The 14,610-nt window shown below is 61.7% G+C and overlaps 1 protein-coding gene across 3 annotated transcripts in view; it reads left to right on the top strand.

The window, feature by feature from the left end:
- Positions 1-14,610, top strand: part of STK32C (serine/threonine kinase 32C) — a 71,510-nt gene that overhangs the window by 54,451 nt on the left and 2,449 nt on the right. Inside the window, exons 3-10 of one of the 3 annotated variants that reach the window (XM_078076942.1) lie at positions 5,007-5,158; positions 8,154-8,327; positions 9,232-9,269; positions 9,370-9,459; positions 9,705-9,808; positions 10,295-10,411; positions 11,624-11,749; positions 11,835-11,966. In XM_078076942.1, the coding sequence (XP_077933068.1) occupies positions 5,007-5,158; positions 8,154-8,327; positions 9,232-9,269; positions 9,370-9,459; positions 9,705-9,808; positions 10,295-10,411; positions 11,624-11,749; positions 11,835-11,966 (933 nt within the window). The remainder of the gene's footprint in view (positions 1-5,006; positions 5,159-8,153; positions 8,328-9,231; positions 9,270-9,369; positions 9,460-9,704; positions 9,809-10,294; positions 10,412-11,623; positions 11,750-11,834; positions 11,967-14,610) is intronic. The other 2 variants (XM_078076943.1, XM_078076944.1) reach the window with 2 other exon arrangements.

Here is a 14,610-nt window from a genome sequence, read left to right on the forward strand (position 1 = left end):
CCCTCTCTCGCTGTGTCTCTGTCAAATAAATAAAATCCTTTAAAAAAAAAAAGTCCATTTTCCCACAGATTCGAGGTGTCACCTTTACGATATACTAACACATCTCTGCGCCGTGGGGCTGATTCCGGGCTCTCTTCATTTTCTTTGGCCGGCCCGTCTGTCCTGCTCCAGGACCGCTCACTGAGGAGGCTCTGCCTGGTGGGCAAAGGCACGGCCTTGCTCTCCTTTTAGAGGTTTTTTTCTGCCTACTTTTGCTTGATTTTCTCCCAAATGAATTGTATGAACAACTTGTCAGCTCCAGGAAAAAACAAACACAAACAAAGCAAAGAAAGAGCCCAAACCACAGTGAAACATCCCTGGCAGTGTTTTCCTTATGCTGGTAAAGCTGCTCGGGAAGGAGCCAGAGGCTGATGAGGTCCCGGGCCTGGCCTGCCTTCCACCTGCTCAGCCCACTCTTGAGTCTTTCCAGAGAGAATGACAGCCTCCCTCACTCCCCTGTGCTTACTTTGATTCCGTCAAATCCAGATGCAAAACCAGGTCATCTGCAAGCAGAGGTGGTTTTAAATCTTTCGTCGCCATCTTTTGGCCTTGACTCAGGCGCTGTGTTTGCTGGCTGGGATGGGGCTGCGTGGGCACCCACTGTACTCTTACCCCGTTTCCTCGTCCACATTCCTCGTCCGTGAGGGGGCGGTTGCCGTGGGCATGACATGAGAAGATGAATATGAACCGCCCCCGATCGAGGGCCCGTCTGTGGATGAGGGGTCCTGTGTGGCTAGGTCCTGCCTGCATTTGGCTCACCTGGCATCCTGCTGGGGGCCCTGGGGCAGGAACATGGCCAGACCTGTTCCTTCTGCCTGGGAAGGAAGCTCCCCTGGATGGCACTGGGACCCTTCGGTTTCAAATAATTAATGAAATACTCATTACTCTACGCCAGTCCTGCTGAAACATCTGGGAACGAGGCAGACAAAATCGGGTCCATGGGGCTGCTGGAAGAGGCGGGCAGAGGCAGACAAGTCAGCAAACCGGGTGCGGGACGAGAGGTGGGGGTGAGGGGCGTCAAACCACCCAAAGGTCAGCACACCTCCACCTCCTGCGCATGCCCGCCCGTCCTGGGAGACACCGACCCCAGCTCTCCCTGGCGAGGCGCAGCCCGCCGTGGGGTCTGGACGTGGGTCCGCATGTCAGGGAAGCCAGGCGCCCTCCGGAGGGTGGTGCCATGGAGGCCGGCGCTCCTGCTCTCTTTCCTCCATCCCTGCCGGACTGCCACCCCCAGCATTCCAGAAGCTCCCCAGGTGGGAGCAGGAGGCACTTTCCTCGTGGTGTTGAGGCTTTAAGTACGTGTTGTCAGGCATTTGCTTTCTGGGGAACAAAAACTACTTGGAAAGGAAAAGAGCTTGGGGTGAATCACTAAATCTGCAACGCACGCCAACAGCATTGAATTAAGATGGCAGTTACCCTCCATCACCCACCACCGCTCCTGGGCTGTCCCTGGGCGCTACGCACGGAACGCCAGCCACCCGGGTGCCCCGGTCAGCAGAGCTTATTCCTCTTGGCGCTTCAGTCCGATTCCATCCTGCTTGTCTGCTTCAGTCCTCGACTGGAGCAAGCGGCTCAGAAAGCCCAGACCAGGTCCTTGGAGGAGATGGTTGAATGCGGCAGCCTGCTCCCAGGCCGGAGCACTTCCACTCCCATCCTGTAAATGCCGCCTGAGCGGGGACAGCGGGGATGGTGGGAATGGCGGGGATGGCGCCCAAGCCCAGCACCGCAGATCCTGCTTGTCCGAGCTCTCCCGTCAGGGGCCTAAGCAGAGTCCCAGGTCTCCACCGCCAAAACCCGGGCTGCTGCCGCCCCTCTTCTGGCCGGCGGCCTCGGCACGCGGCTGTCCCCACCCCGCCAGCCCGGCCTTCCCCTCCCACCGGGCAGGGAGGTGATGCTGAGGCTGAGACCCACCTAACAGGTGTGTCTGGGGGCTGGACCCGCAAACCCCGAGCCGTGGAGAGCCCCCTCCCATCATCAGACGGCTGGCCAGCAGTATCTCCTGGCACTTGAGACAATTTCCTCTTTCAGAATTTCACCGAGTCCTGGAAGGCAGCTCTGAGTCGCTCCATGGCGGGGGCCTTGGTTTCCCCTGTTGAAGGTGCCCGCCTCGCTGGACCCATGGCCTGTCCAGAAGTCGGCGCTCTCCTCCCCGAAGGCAGTGTCCGCTGGAAACAGGGCTGGCTTTGCTCTTGCGTCTGTCCGTCTGTCCCTCTGTGTGGCGGGAGCTGACTGTCGTCGGCAGCAGGACGGACCGCACCCTGGGAGGTGGTGTGAGCGCTGGGCTCCCTGGGGCCCTGTCAGCAGGACCTCACCTGTGTTCCCAGCTGTCACATGCAGGATGGGCCCGTGGTAACCCGCACGTCCACAGTCCACGACCGCAGCACCGTGTCAGCCAGGTCTCCCAAAAGTGGGAGGGGGTGGCCGGCCTTCAGCTCCCCGGGCTGCTGGCCTCGCTGGGAGCCACCGAATGTGCCTCGTTGGGCAGACGTGGAGGCGGTTCTGAAGCTCCGGGCTTCTCCTCCCATGACCTCGGCCAGGAGCCCCGGTGGGGGCTCTGGGCCCCTCGGGTGTGCAGCCGACGGGGGGAGCCTGCCAGGCATGCCCCTCTCCGCACAGGCCCAGAAATCCTGAGGAAGAGCGTCGAGAGCCGGGGTGACAAGCAGGTGACTGGGCTTTATGCCTGTGATCACTTACCTGCCGGGAAACCCCAGTCTCCACTGCTCCTTTTTGTCAGTCTGCGTCCCTGGGGACGGCCCCAGATCGGAGGTTGGGCTCATGGAGACGGGGACGCAGCACAGCCCGTTGAGCCCGGCGGTCCGAGGCCCTTTGGGAGAGCGCTTGGGCTGTCCCTCCTGCAGATGACTTTTGGGCCATTTTGCTGAAATGAGGAAGATTCTAGAAAGCACATGGTTCTCACACTGGTGGCCTCATGCGTGGGAGGAGCCTCGCCTCCGCCCAGTCTCTGTCCAGCAAGGCCCGGAACCCTGTGCAACAGACAGGCCGCCCATCTCCGCCCAGCAGCCCCGACAGCTGGGAAAGAGAGCAGACGTGGACCACGCTGTCTAGTGACACTGGCCACCCTTCTCCGTCCCTCATGGCTCCCAGGACAGCGGGCGGCCCGCCATCTTGGCTTCCTGGGTCCACTGTCAAAAGACCACACACCGGGGCCCCTCCCTCTGGTCATCACATTTCCTCTTGCCATGGGAAGACGGGAACTGCTCCCAGCCTTTATCCGCATGGGAAGCCTTGGCGGCACGGATGGGGCAGGACGTTGGCTATGGCCCCCCTGCCCTGCCCCACTTTGCCCACCCTCAGGGACGGGACTTCGGTGTGTCTGCCCCCGCCACGGTCCGGGCACAGCAGCAAGGACGGGCTTAACTCGGGGCATCCAGACCAGGCAGGGGGGCTTTGGAAGCACGAAGCGACGCAGGTCTGAGGCTGGCCCACGGATCCCTGGGCTGCGAGCCTTCTGGCAGTCAGCCCAGCTAGAGGCAGTTTTAGGCAGAGCTTTGCGGGGCCTTGGTGGCCTGCACAGGCCCCCGGGTGGGTTGGAGGTGGGAGCTGAGCAGGCTCAGAGGTCCTTGTAGCCCAGCCTGGCAGGATGCCCCTCCGTGCCCGTGGGCGTCACCCTGGCAAGCTTTGCCTCCTTGGGGGCTGGCAGGGTGGTGCGCGGCGTTACCTTGGAAACTGCATCTGCAGCTCACGAAGGCCCTGTCCCGGATGATGTGGGCACATTCGGCACTCGGGCTACAGCTGCTCAGCTGTTGCGTCCAGCAGCCCAAAGCCAACGGTCACCGCCGCCTGCCCGCCAGACACCCGTACTCCATTCCCGTTTCTGCCTGCATCCGGGACCTCGACTCCACGTCATGCATTCAATGCCGTAGCCTTAGGTTTTTTGCTTGGCATTATAAAAATAGTCACACGTCATTAAAAGTCTTTATAAAAATTGTTTCAGTGGCTGCGTGGTATTTCACGGAGCTCACTTGCCCGTGTCTGTAAGGTTGTTGGAAGTCAAGGTTGCTTGAAAGTCTGTTATTAGCAGTTTGTTCAACTATGATGAACATCTTCTAAAAAAAGCACCTTCATTTCTTAGGATGCGTTCCCGGTGAGGGAATGTGGGCTTCCCCCACACGGGCTGGATCCCGGGGGTTTGGCCTGAGACTCTGATGCTCACTGACACTTCTGGTCAGGGCCAGGCCACCTGCCTTTGGGTGAGGCGCTGGGGACAGCCTCCCACCCACCTCGAGTTCTAGAATCTTCCACTTCCTCCCGTTCTTTCCCACCCCCCACCCCACCCCTGGCTCCTGCGGCTTGGAGATCTGAAGCCCGAAGGCGAGGGGACCCTCACATGTGGCTTCGGTTATCTGTCCTTGAGTGGTCTCTCTACAACCTGAATGGGGGACATGGCATTGCCCCCCCCAGCCCACGATTTTGTTCATTAGCCCCGCTTCCTTCTGGAGACCTTCGTCCCTGGCTCTGACTGATGCCCCTTGGCCACCCGGGCTTGCCCCAGCCGAGTCTGTGTGCTTCTTGTGTCTCTCCGTCCCGAACGTGTAAGCACCATCAACAGAGCTAACTGACTTTGCAGTTCAGTGCCCCGGGGGGCTGGCATTTAAGAGCCATGCAAGGACCCCCCTGTCGTCACAGGAGGGTCCCTGTTGCGATGGGGATGGTGGCCGAGGGTTGATGAGGACAGCAGCTCTTGCACATGGGGCCTTCCCGGTGCAGGGCTCTGGCTGAGGGGGTCTTCCTCAACCTCCCGCCACAGCCCGCCAAGTCAGCGGCTGCTCCGAGCCCCGGGAAGGGGTGCCAGATCACTGCTGGGGAAGGGCGGGGCCCCAGCGCTGTACTCTTGGCTGGGTCCTGCCCCACCAAAGACATCCGGTCATTTCCGGGTCGTGTCTACAGCGGGCAGGGTGGGGGGTGAGGGTGGTGGCATTGACGTGGACATTCCGTCTGCCCTCCAGGTGTGCATCGTACAGAAGCGGGACACAGAGAAGATGTACGCCATGAAGTACATGAACAAGCAGCAGTGCATCGAGCGGGATGAGGTGCGCAACGTGTTCCGGGAGCTGGAGATCCTGCAGGAGATCGAACACGTCTTCCTGGTGAACCTGTGGTGGGTGACCTGCCACCACCCTCCCCTGCCCCAGGGCCCTTCCCCGGTGCTCCCTCCTCCCTTGCCTTGGGGACACCCTGACTCTCCAACCACTCAGCTTCTGGTTCCCCGGGGCCAGAGCGTCCAGGTGTGCGGGGCGCACCATGTCAACGCAGGTCTCCCCACCCACGGAAGGGCCAGGTTTTCCCACAAAGAGGCCTGTGGCCCAAGGAATTTCTGCCACTAAAGCCAGTGGGGAGAGTATTGGGGGCCTGAGTTCTTCCATAAAATGGGCACCCAGACCAGCTCCTGGAGGGGAAGGAGCCCTTAACTGCAGTGAAATCACTGTCTCTTTCCTACGTGGGAGTCCTGCTGCACGAGGGTCCTCCCCGACACGAGGTCCTCACTGAATCCTCCCGGACAGCCCCCATCCTGGGGTTTGTGCTCCCTGATGGGCTTATTGACTGGGCGGCATTCCCGAGGGCCCTTGTGGGCATAGGAGCTCAAGCAGCTGGGAAGGCGTGCAGTGAATGGGTTCTGGTCCTGGTAGTGCCGCCTCGGGACGATTGAAACATCCCCCCAGTAGGAGCGGGGGTCCGTCAGCCGAACGTGGAGGGAGAGGCGGCCCTACCAGCATCTGGGGACAGAAAGGTGGGACAGGGCATTGTTGAGAGCGACCTGGTGCGAGCTCCTCCAGGGGACACACTCAGGGCTGAAGACCCCCCTTTGGTTATTCACCTGGGGCGACCACAGGTGCAGGAGGTCCTTCAATGTGACCAGCAGGCCGCAGCCAGCTCCGCGAGTCCGAACCCAGGGTCCTGCCTGGTTGTAATACAGGAGGAGGAGCTGGCTGAGCCACAGGGGGCGTGGCCTTGCCCAGGTGCTGAGCCAGGCCTGCAGGGCATGGGGCCCGGGGTTGCCCAGGCCTCCTCCGGCTCCTCGCCCCCGGGTGCGGCCCCTGACCTCCCTTGCTGTGGCTCCACAGCCCTACGATTGTCTAGTCTCTGTGCGAGCACAGGTGAGCAGGGCCACACCGCGTCATTGTGCTCCATGGTGGCATTTTCAGCATCCTGGGACAGTGGTTCTAAAGCTGGAGGCATCCAAGCACCCCTTAAACCTGCCCTCTCTGCCTGATGGCCAGGGAGGGTCAGAGCCCTCGTCCTCAAAGGTGGTGACTGCTCCGCTGGGGTGGTAGTTCAGTGCGGTGTAAACGACCTGCTTGCAGCCTCACAGGAACGGGTTGCTATCTGTGGTTGACCCTCAACCATGACACGGCATGGAGGCTTGTCAAGAAGGAAGACCTGGGATTTCCCAACATGGGGGCCTTAGCTTCCCTGCCAGGCCGTCTGGGCCTCTCTTGGGGAGGCAGGGTGCCTGGCGGCCAGGACATGGGCTCCTGGGTGGAACTCGTCCACCCCGCCGCAGAGTCACCTCTTCAGTGGAAGAGAGGTCAGAGGGGTCCCCAGTGCAGAACAGGAGGTGCATCTCTATAGGCCCGTGCTGCACACAGGTGAGGCTGATGGGAGCCGCTGTTACGTTACTGCTCCCCTCCTGCCCTGCTGCAGCCAGGACCCCATCTGCACGGGCTGGCCTGCCTCCCACCGTCCCAGGGCCGGGCAGCACAGGGCCGCTGCAGCTTCACCTTCCGGTCTGGGAGGCCATCTGCTCTCGTCCGCTGCTCCCCAGGACTCATGACCTGTCCTGGAGCCTGGCATTCCAAGTCCCTTTGCTCTCTGGTCCCATATCCCCCTCCCCAGGCCACCTGTCCCTGAGATGAGGGCAGGGTGGCTTCTGGTGGGCAGGCAGAGGAATAGCACATAAAAAAGTCAATTCTTTGTAACGTCATTCTGAAAGAGCCAGTTGCTTAACAATAAGAGTTCCCTCTGAGAGCTCACAAAAGAAATTACAAAGTGGAAGGAGATCCTTAAACTGTTGTTTTGTTATTGCCATCATCATCACCATCATCATCACCTCCATCACCACCAGTCATCACCATCACCTCCATCATCATCACCATCACCATCATCACCACCATCACCTCCATCATCATCATCACCATCACCTCCATCATCATCATCACCATCATCACCACCATCACCTCCATCATCATCATCATCATCACCATCACCATTATCACCATCATCACCATCATCACCACCATCATCACCATCATCACCCATCATCATCACCACCATCATCACCATCATCATCACCATCACCATCATCACCACCATCACCATCACCATCACGATCATCATCACCATCACCACCACCATCATCACCATCATCACCACCATCACCATCATCATTTATCACCACCATCATCATCATCACCATCATCACCATCATCATCACCATCACCACCATCATCACCATCACCATCATCACCATCATCACTCACCATCACCATCATCATCACCATCACCATCATCACCACCATCATCACCATCATCACCATCATCACCATCACCTCCATCATCACCATCATCAACCTCACCTCCATCACCACCAATCATCACCATCACCATCATCACCAACATCATCATCACCATCACCTCCATCACCACATCATAACCATCATCACCATCACCACCACCACCATCACCACCATTGTTAGAAGCTGGCCCCTGTGCAGCACTGCCTGAGCATTTTGCCTTGTGGTCTCCATTCCTTAACAACCCTCCAAGGCAGATGTTTTTATCCCCTTTTTAAAGAGGAACAGCAGGGAAATGGCCAAAAATGATGCTGTGTTCTCTCCACTGGTCACTCCCAGCATCTCTATCCCCCACTGGGCTGCCTCCCATCAGGACCGGCTGCTCTGTCCTTCCTGAGGGTCCTGGCTCAGAGCAGCTCCTGAGCACGGGCAGAGTCAGTGCCTTGGGCAGGGCCCTGCTCCTGGGGAGTGCCCGTGGGAGGTTGGGGTACCCCAGCCCTTAGATGGTTCATCAGGTGTGGCAGGAGCTGTGACCTCGGTTCCCCTGTCATGCGTGTGCCACGTTCTCCCCGGTGCCCTCAGGTACTCCTTCCAGGACGAGGAGGACATGTTCATGGTGGTGGACCTGCTCCTGGGCGGGGACCTGCGCTACCACCTGCAGCAGAACGTCCAGTTCTCCGAGGACACGGTGAAGCTGTACATCTGCGAGATGGCGCTGGCCCTGGACTACCTGCGCAGCCAGCACATTATCCACAGGTGTGTGCGCGCCGGACAGCTGGGCCGCCTGCCCAGGCCAGTCCACCTGCAGAACGTGGACAGGCTCCTGCACGGGCTGCCCACCGCCTGGCCTGCAGACCTGCCCTCAGGTGTAGCCCCCGGGCCCATCAGCGCCTGGCTCCAAGGCCAGCCCCACCGCTGTGCCCCTGATGCCCCCCTGGGGGTGGGTCTCGTGCGAGCAGCCCCCGGCTAGCCAGGATCGGGCTCCCCTTCATCCGGTCTGTCCAGTTGTGGGATCCCGGCCACCACCTAGCAGAGGCCATTTGCTCATCTGCCATGCCCCTGGGGCCTGAAACGAATTTTAACGTTAGCTGAAAGCAAGTTAGAAAGATAAAGCTGTACCCGAGAACAAAACAAGCAAATGCATGTGGTGTATTATCAAGTCGGATAGGTGGGATCTCTGCGTCTCTGCCCTGGGGGATTCTGTTATCTGGTTACGATTCAGGCACGGGACATTGACTGAGCACCTGGAAGTCAGGCAAGGTGAGGCCTGAGGCCAGCTGGTGGAAGGCATAGACCCAGATCATCAATTCGGTGCAGCCCCAGGGCTCTGGGAGAGGGGCCAGCCTGGGGGTGCGGGTGAGGGGGCTCTGCATCTGTCCTCGGAGGCTCCAGCACCCGTGTCCCAGTGCATTCTCCCGGGTCTGTCTGGCCTCAACAGGTGGGACGCTGGAGGCGTCCCCGGCCCCAGGACCAGGATAGCTAGTTTAACCTGGCTCCATCAGAATGTTGCCAAGGGGCAACTTCTTAAGGCCCACTTGGGTCTCTGGGGCCTCTGCCTTGAGTGGGGAGGGGCCCTTGAGGGAGTGCCCCGCCCTGCCAGGGACTGCAAGGCACGAACGGGGCTCCTGGACCATCTCCCCATTTCCTGCTCCCTCAACAGGGACGTCAAACCCGACAACATCCTGCTGGATGAGCAAGGTGAGCCGAGACTGTGAGGCTGGACGTGGGGGGCGTGCGCCTCGCCCATGGGATGCGTCTCCAGCCCTTGGGACACTTGCATTGTCTTCTCTGCTCGCAGGGCACGCGCATCTGACCGACTTCAACATCGCCACCATCATAAAGGACGGGGAGCGGGCCACCGCACTAGCTGGGACCAAGCCGTACATGGGTGAGCCGAGGCCACTGGCCCACTGCTGGGCGTGCTGTGTCCGACGCAGGCCGGGGGGGAGGGGGGCTCAGGTCACTCCCCTGAAGGCACAGGACGGTGTGGGACGGGGGCGGGCTGCTAAGCCACAGCCGGTTTGATCCCACAGCCCACACCAGGGAGAGGAGGGGCCCCCAGGCAGTTAGTGGAGGAGGGGGCCTGGGGCCTGTGGGTCCGGGATACTCAGCTACCTCTCCGTTCCTGGAAAGCTCCGGAGATCTTCCAGTCCTTCGTCAGTGGTGGGAGCGGCTATTCCTTCGAGGTGGACTGGTGGTCAGTGGGGGTGCTGGCCTACGAGCTGCTACGTGGATGGGTAAGGAGCTGGCCCCGGACCCTGAGCTGGCTGTGTCCCCCAGCGGTGGCCCGAGTGCCCAGGGAAGGATGAGGCTGCCCCCCCATGGGTGCTCAGGGACAGCCGCCCGCTCCGTGGATGTGCGCTTTCAGTGGAGCGTCTCCATGGAGAGAGACTGTCTGAGCAGGTGCAGGAGTGGAAGCCCCCGAGGGTCCCCTGGGGCCATGGGCAGGTCAGAGACCTCAGCAGGTCGGCCTTCTTGGGACTTTCCTGTGGGGGTCATGCTGGTGGCCACCCCCTCATGGGGCCCCGCACCCTGAGCCACGCCGCCGGCCCCTCCTGGCCTCAGGGCCCACCCACCCAGGCCCAGGCCTTCTCGGGGGTGATGTGCTTCCTTCCCGGCCCCGGGCTCCCCCTGGGAGCTGTGCCTGCGCTGGGGGTGGGCGCCGCGGCAGGTGCCTCTGGGCGTGCGGTGGGCACCTGGTGCAGTGCTGCCTCCCCCCGCAGAGGCCCTACGACATCCACTCCAGCAACGCCGTGGAGTCCCTGGTGCAGCTGTTCAGCACGGCGAGCGTGCAGTACGTGCCCACCTGGTCCAAGGGGATGGTAGGCCTGCTGCGGAAGGTGAGCCCCTCCCGTCGGAGGAAGGCCGCGCCCGCCCCCCCAGGCCCACGGCCTGTCCGGCCGCAGGCTCTTCGCCGAGCACTGGTTGTGAGCTGAAGCCCACGTGCCCGTTGGCTCACCTAATCCCCACGATGATCACCCCATTTCACAGATGCCCAAACTGAGGCACAGGTCACCGTGTCAGGCGTGCTGGGGGGAGGGCACGTGTGGGCTGGGAGCCGGACCCACGCCGTGCTCCGGCCTCCTCTACCCCGTCCTTCTGTCAGAGATGAGCTGGCCGCAGCTCCAGGAGCACCCAGAGAAGACCCCAGAGCCCCCTGCACCTCCCACGGCCTGAGCGTGCGGCTGCGGCAGCCCAGGGGACCGCAGCCTGGCAGGGACCGGGCCGGGTGTTGCTATCAGAGCGTCTCCATCCGGGGTGCAGGTCTGGGCTGGCCCCACCGCTCTCCACTTAGGGAGCCCCACTTGGAGCACACCGGTGCCTCCGGGCTCAGGACCGGGCGTGGGAGAGCCTGCTGGACACACAAGGCTCAGCCGGCTCTCGGCTCCTGGCCCACAGGGCCCTCCTCTGCGTGCCCTCACCCCTGCTGGAGACCTTCGCCCCTGGAATGATAGCCGAGCAGCCGGAGGCCTCTCCCGGGCCCCAGGGGGCTCTCCACCCAGTCTCCACTGACAGTTCTGCCCACACCTGTCCAGGTGGTTCCCGCAGTGGGGCCTTGGCCCCCAGAGACCCAAACAGGGAGCGGGGACCATCCATGCGCCAAGCCTCACGCCTTGGGGAAGCCTCAGATAGGTCTACCTCCTTTTCTCTAAGAGGAAGGACAGCATGTGGGGGGACACCCAGCCTCCGTGACGTGGTCACACAGGGCGCCCTGGGGCTCCCCAGGGGCTGTGCCCAGGTCCTTGTGGCCCTCCCTGCAGCTAGCCAGGCTGAGGCTGCCGCCTGCTGGTGAATCGCAGTAGAACGTCCCTGGGCACCCCACATGCCCTCTGCTGGCCTCTGCTGGCCTTGGGCTCCAGGGGCTTGGCCAGGCTGTTCCCTTGCCCACATTACTGCACTGACCTGAGGTAGGTGCCCCCTTTCCTTGCCTGACCCTTGAGATCCTTGTAGTGAGACCTCCCTGGGGTACCCTGGCCCCAGGTCAGGCGGTCAGCTCTGTGCACCAGGATCGTGCTGGGCCTGGGCACCGTCTGACGTGGGCCCCGTTCCAGCTCCTCACTGTGGACCCCAAGCACCGAGTGTCCAGCCTGCAGGACATGCAGGCAGCCCCGTCACTGGCCGGCGTGCTGTGGCAGGACCTGAGTGAGAAGAAGGTGGCGCCGGGCTTCGTGCCCAATGTAAGCCTGGCAGGCGATGGGCAGCGGCTCCGGGCAGGTGTGGGCCCACCGGCAGGCAGGGCTGAGCTTCCTGTCCCCCCCACAGAAAGGCCGCCTTCACTGCGACCCCACCTTCGAGCTGGAGGAGATGATCCTGGAGTCCAGGCCTTTGCACAAGAAGAAGAAGCGGCTGGCCAAGAACAGGTCCCGGGACAGCAGCAGGGACAGCTCGCAGTCGGTGAGTGATGGGCCTGGTGCGGGGTCCTCCCTGCCTTACCCTGATCTGAGGGCCCCCCCCGACCGAGCCCCGCTCGTCCTTCTCCTACGCAGGTGACATCCCTCCCGTTCCTGGCTGTGGTGCTCGGGCTGGGGACGCATCATGCCCAGCTCTGCTCCCGGGTCTCCCACACTCTCCCTGTGTGTGTCTCCTCTTACAGGGACACCCTAACCCCAGATGACCCTCTCCTAACATGACTCTGTCACATTCCAGGGAGCTGCAGGGTAGGATGTCACAGTGTAACCCACAGCAACCCCTCTCCTGCCCCAGGAGGGTGGGGGCGCTCCCGGGGAGCTCAGGCTGTGAGCATGGGATCAACCCTGCACCTGTCCCCTGGGTGCAGCTGGTATCAGAAGCACCTGGAGGTACAGCTGTGGATGGCAGGGGTCATAGTGGTGACCCTGTAAGCCACTGGTGGCCCCCTTCCACCCCTGGACCCGTCTGAGCCGGCGGAGGCCCCCAGCCCAGTGTCACCTCCTCGCACCTGCTCCCCGGCACAGGGTCAGGCGGGAGGTGGGTGTCGCCCCCTGCAGGGCTGCAGGTTTGCGGGCGTCCCTGGGGTGCCTGGATCCTGGGGAGCAGTGGGGCCCGGCAGCTGGTGGCGGCCCCTGGTGTGCGGAGCTGGAATTGCAGGTGTGGCCCCGCCCATTTCCAGGTGGGGCTGTTTTGCTGTGGTTGTGGGGTGAGCACTGTGAGCCCCTCGGCGGAAGCAGGCGAGCCACGCCCCTTGGTCCTGCCAGGATTGCTAAGAGTCGTGTGCGTGTCCTGAGGCAAGGGCCTTACCAGAGAGGCTGCAAGCATTCTGTTCTGTGGGTTTTCTCTGCGGGAGGTGTCGTTCGCGGAGGCGTTGGACTTTGGTGAAGCGCGGGGTGTCCACTTCTGCTCTCTCGTTCCTGCTTCTGGCGTCTTACCTGAGAGACCGCCGCCTGACCGAAGGCCACGAAGATTCACTTCTGCCTTTTCTTCTAAATGTTGTGCAGTTTTACCTCTGGGGTCCGCTTTGGTTTTTACGGATCGCGTCAGGTTGGGGTCCAGGGTCGAAATTTTGCACGTGGATGCACTCGTTCAAGTGCTGTTTGTTGCAAAGACCTTTCTTTTCCGTTGAACGGCTTGGCATCCTTTTCAAACATTAATCCACCAAAAGTAAGGGCTTATTTATGGACTTGCGATCCTACCCCATTGATCTGTCCGTCTTCCTCGTGCCAGCCCCGCACTGTCCTGATGACTGTAACTTTGTAGTACGCTTCGAGATCAGGAACCGTGAGTCCTGCGCTTTGTTCTCTTTCAAGATCGCTCGGCTGCTTTGGGTCCCTTGCGTTTTCGGTGAATTGCAGGAGGTTTGGGAAGTGTATCTGAGCTGCTTCCCTGTTTTTGGCTAGAAGTGGAGCCTGGTCGCAGGCTCCGTGGTCACAGCTGGGGTATCAGTGCTCATTAAAGCCCCACAGACGTCTGCCTGGAGACAGGGATTCATCCGAAGGGTTTATTGGGCCAAGACCATGGAAGTGCCACGGCCCACCTCGGGTGACTGCAGTCCGGTCCTCGTCCTTCCTGTGGGGGGCACAGAGAGGACGCCTCCGTCCACCCGGAGGCCGCGAGCCGCACCCCAGGGCTCTGCGTAACCGGTGCGGCAAGGACCCTGCCTCCGGCTCAGCCGCTGCGCCTGGAGCGGCCGCGGGGTTACGTGTGCTGTGGCCCCCGCCGTCTGCCACGAGCCAGGGGCCGGGCCTGCCACGGGGGCGGGAAGAGAACGGGCAGCGGCGTCCCTGTGCCCTGAATGTTCGGAGGCAAAGGTCCAGACTTCAAGTCGTGGGCTGCCGTTCTGCCGCAGCCGCGGGCTTGTGACCTATCAGGACCAGGCTGCTTTGTTGGGCCAGCGAGCAGGACCTTCTCTTCCACCGCAGAAGCTGCTCCCACGGGTCCGGGCACGGCCGCGAGGCTCTGCCGGGTGCCATGAGTGCACCTTGTTCGTGCCTTCGGCGGCTGGCGGCGGGGGCGACAGCCACGCGGTGGGGCTGGGGTCGCCGCCCCGGTGAGGTGGGCGTGGCCAGGTGTCCCAGCAGACCCTGCGTCCAACCGACCTCCGAAGGCCGGCGTTCCCCCTCCCCCAGGTGTGCTCAGGGGTACGCTCGGGAAATGATTGTGATTTCCCATCAAGGTGGCTGATGACAGCCTTCTGCTCTCGTACCCTTGATCTCACTGTGCCTATGTGCGAGCGCGTGCGTGCGCATGCGCGTGTCTGAGCACTCGTTGTCCACCTCTCCGACCCCCAGGGGCAGTCTGTGACCCGTCGGACATCACTAGATCCCGGGGCTGGAGGTGACCTGCTTGTCACTGCAAACTCACTGCCGTGACCCTGGTTACTCCCACCTGGTTAGGTCCGGCTAAGTTAGGTCCAGGCTTCTGCCGTTCCCACATGCCATCATCACCATGGTTTCTAGAAAACAGGCAGCGCTGAGCTGCCCCATGGTGCTGTGACCCTCACCAGCTCATTCCTTAGCACCTTGCCGAAAGGAATGTCCTTTGGGGCCTCCAGGAGAACATGGTCATCTGAAGGGTCCTTGGTTCTTGACTCTTGAGTCTGTCGACCCATTCTAGCTGCCCACTT

This window comes from Halichoerus grypus, chromosome 7, assembly GCF_964656455.1.
Source record: "Halichoerus grypus chromosome 7, mHalGry1.hap1.1, whole genome shotgun sequence".
Lineage (NCBI taxonomy): Eukaryota > Metazoa > Chordata > Mammalia > Carnivora > Phocidae > Halichoerus > Halichoerus grypus.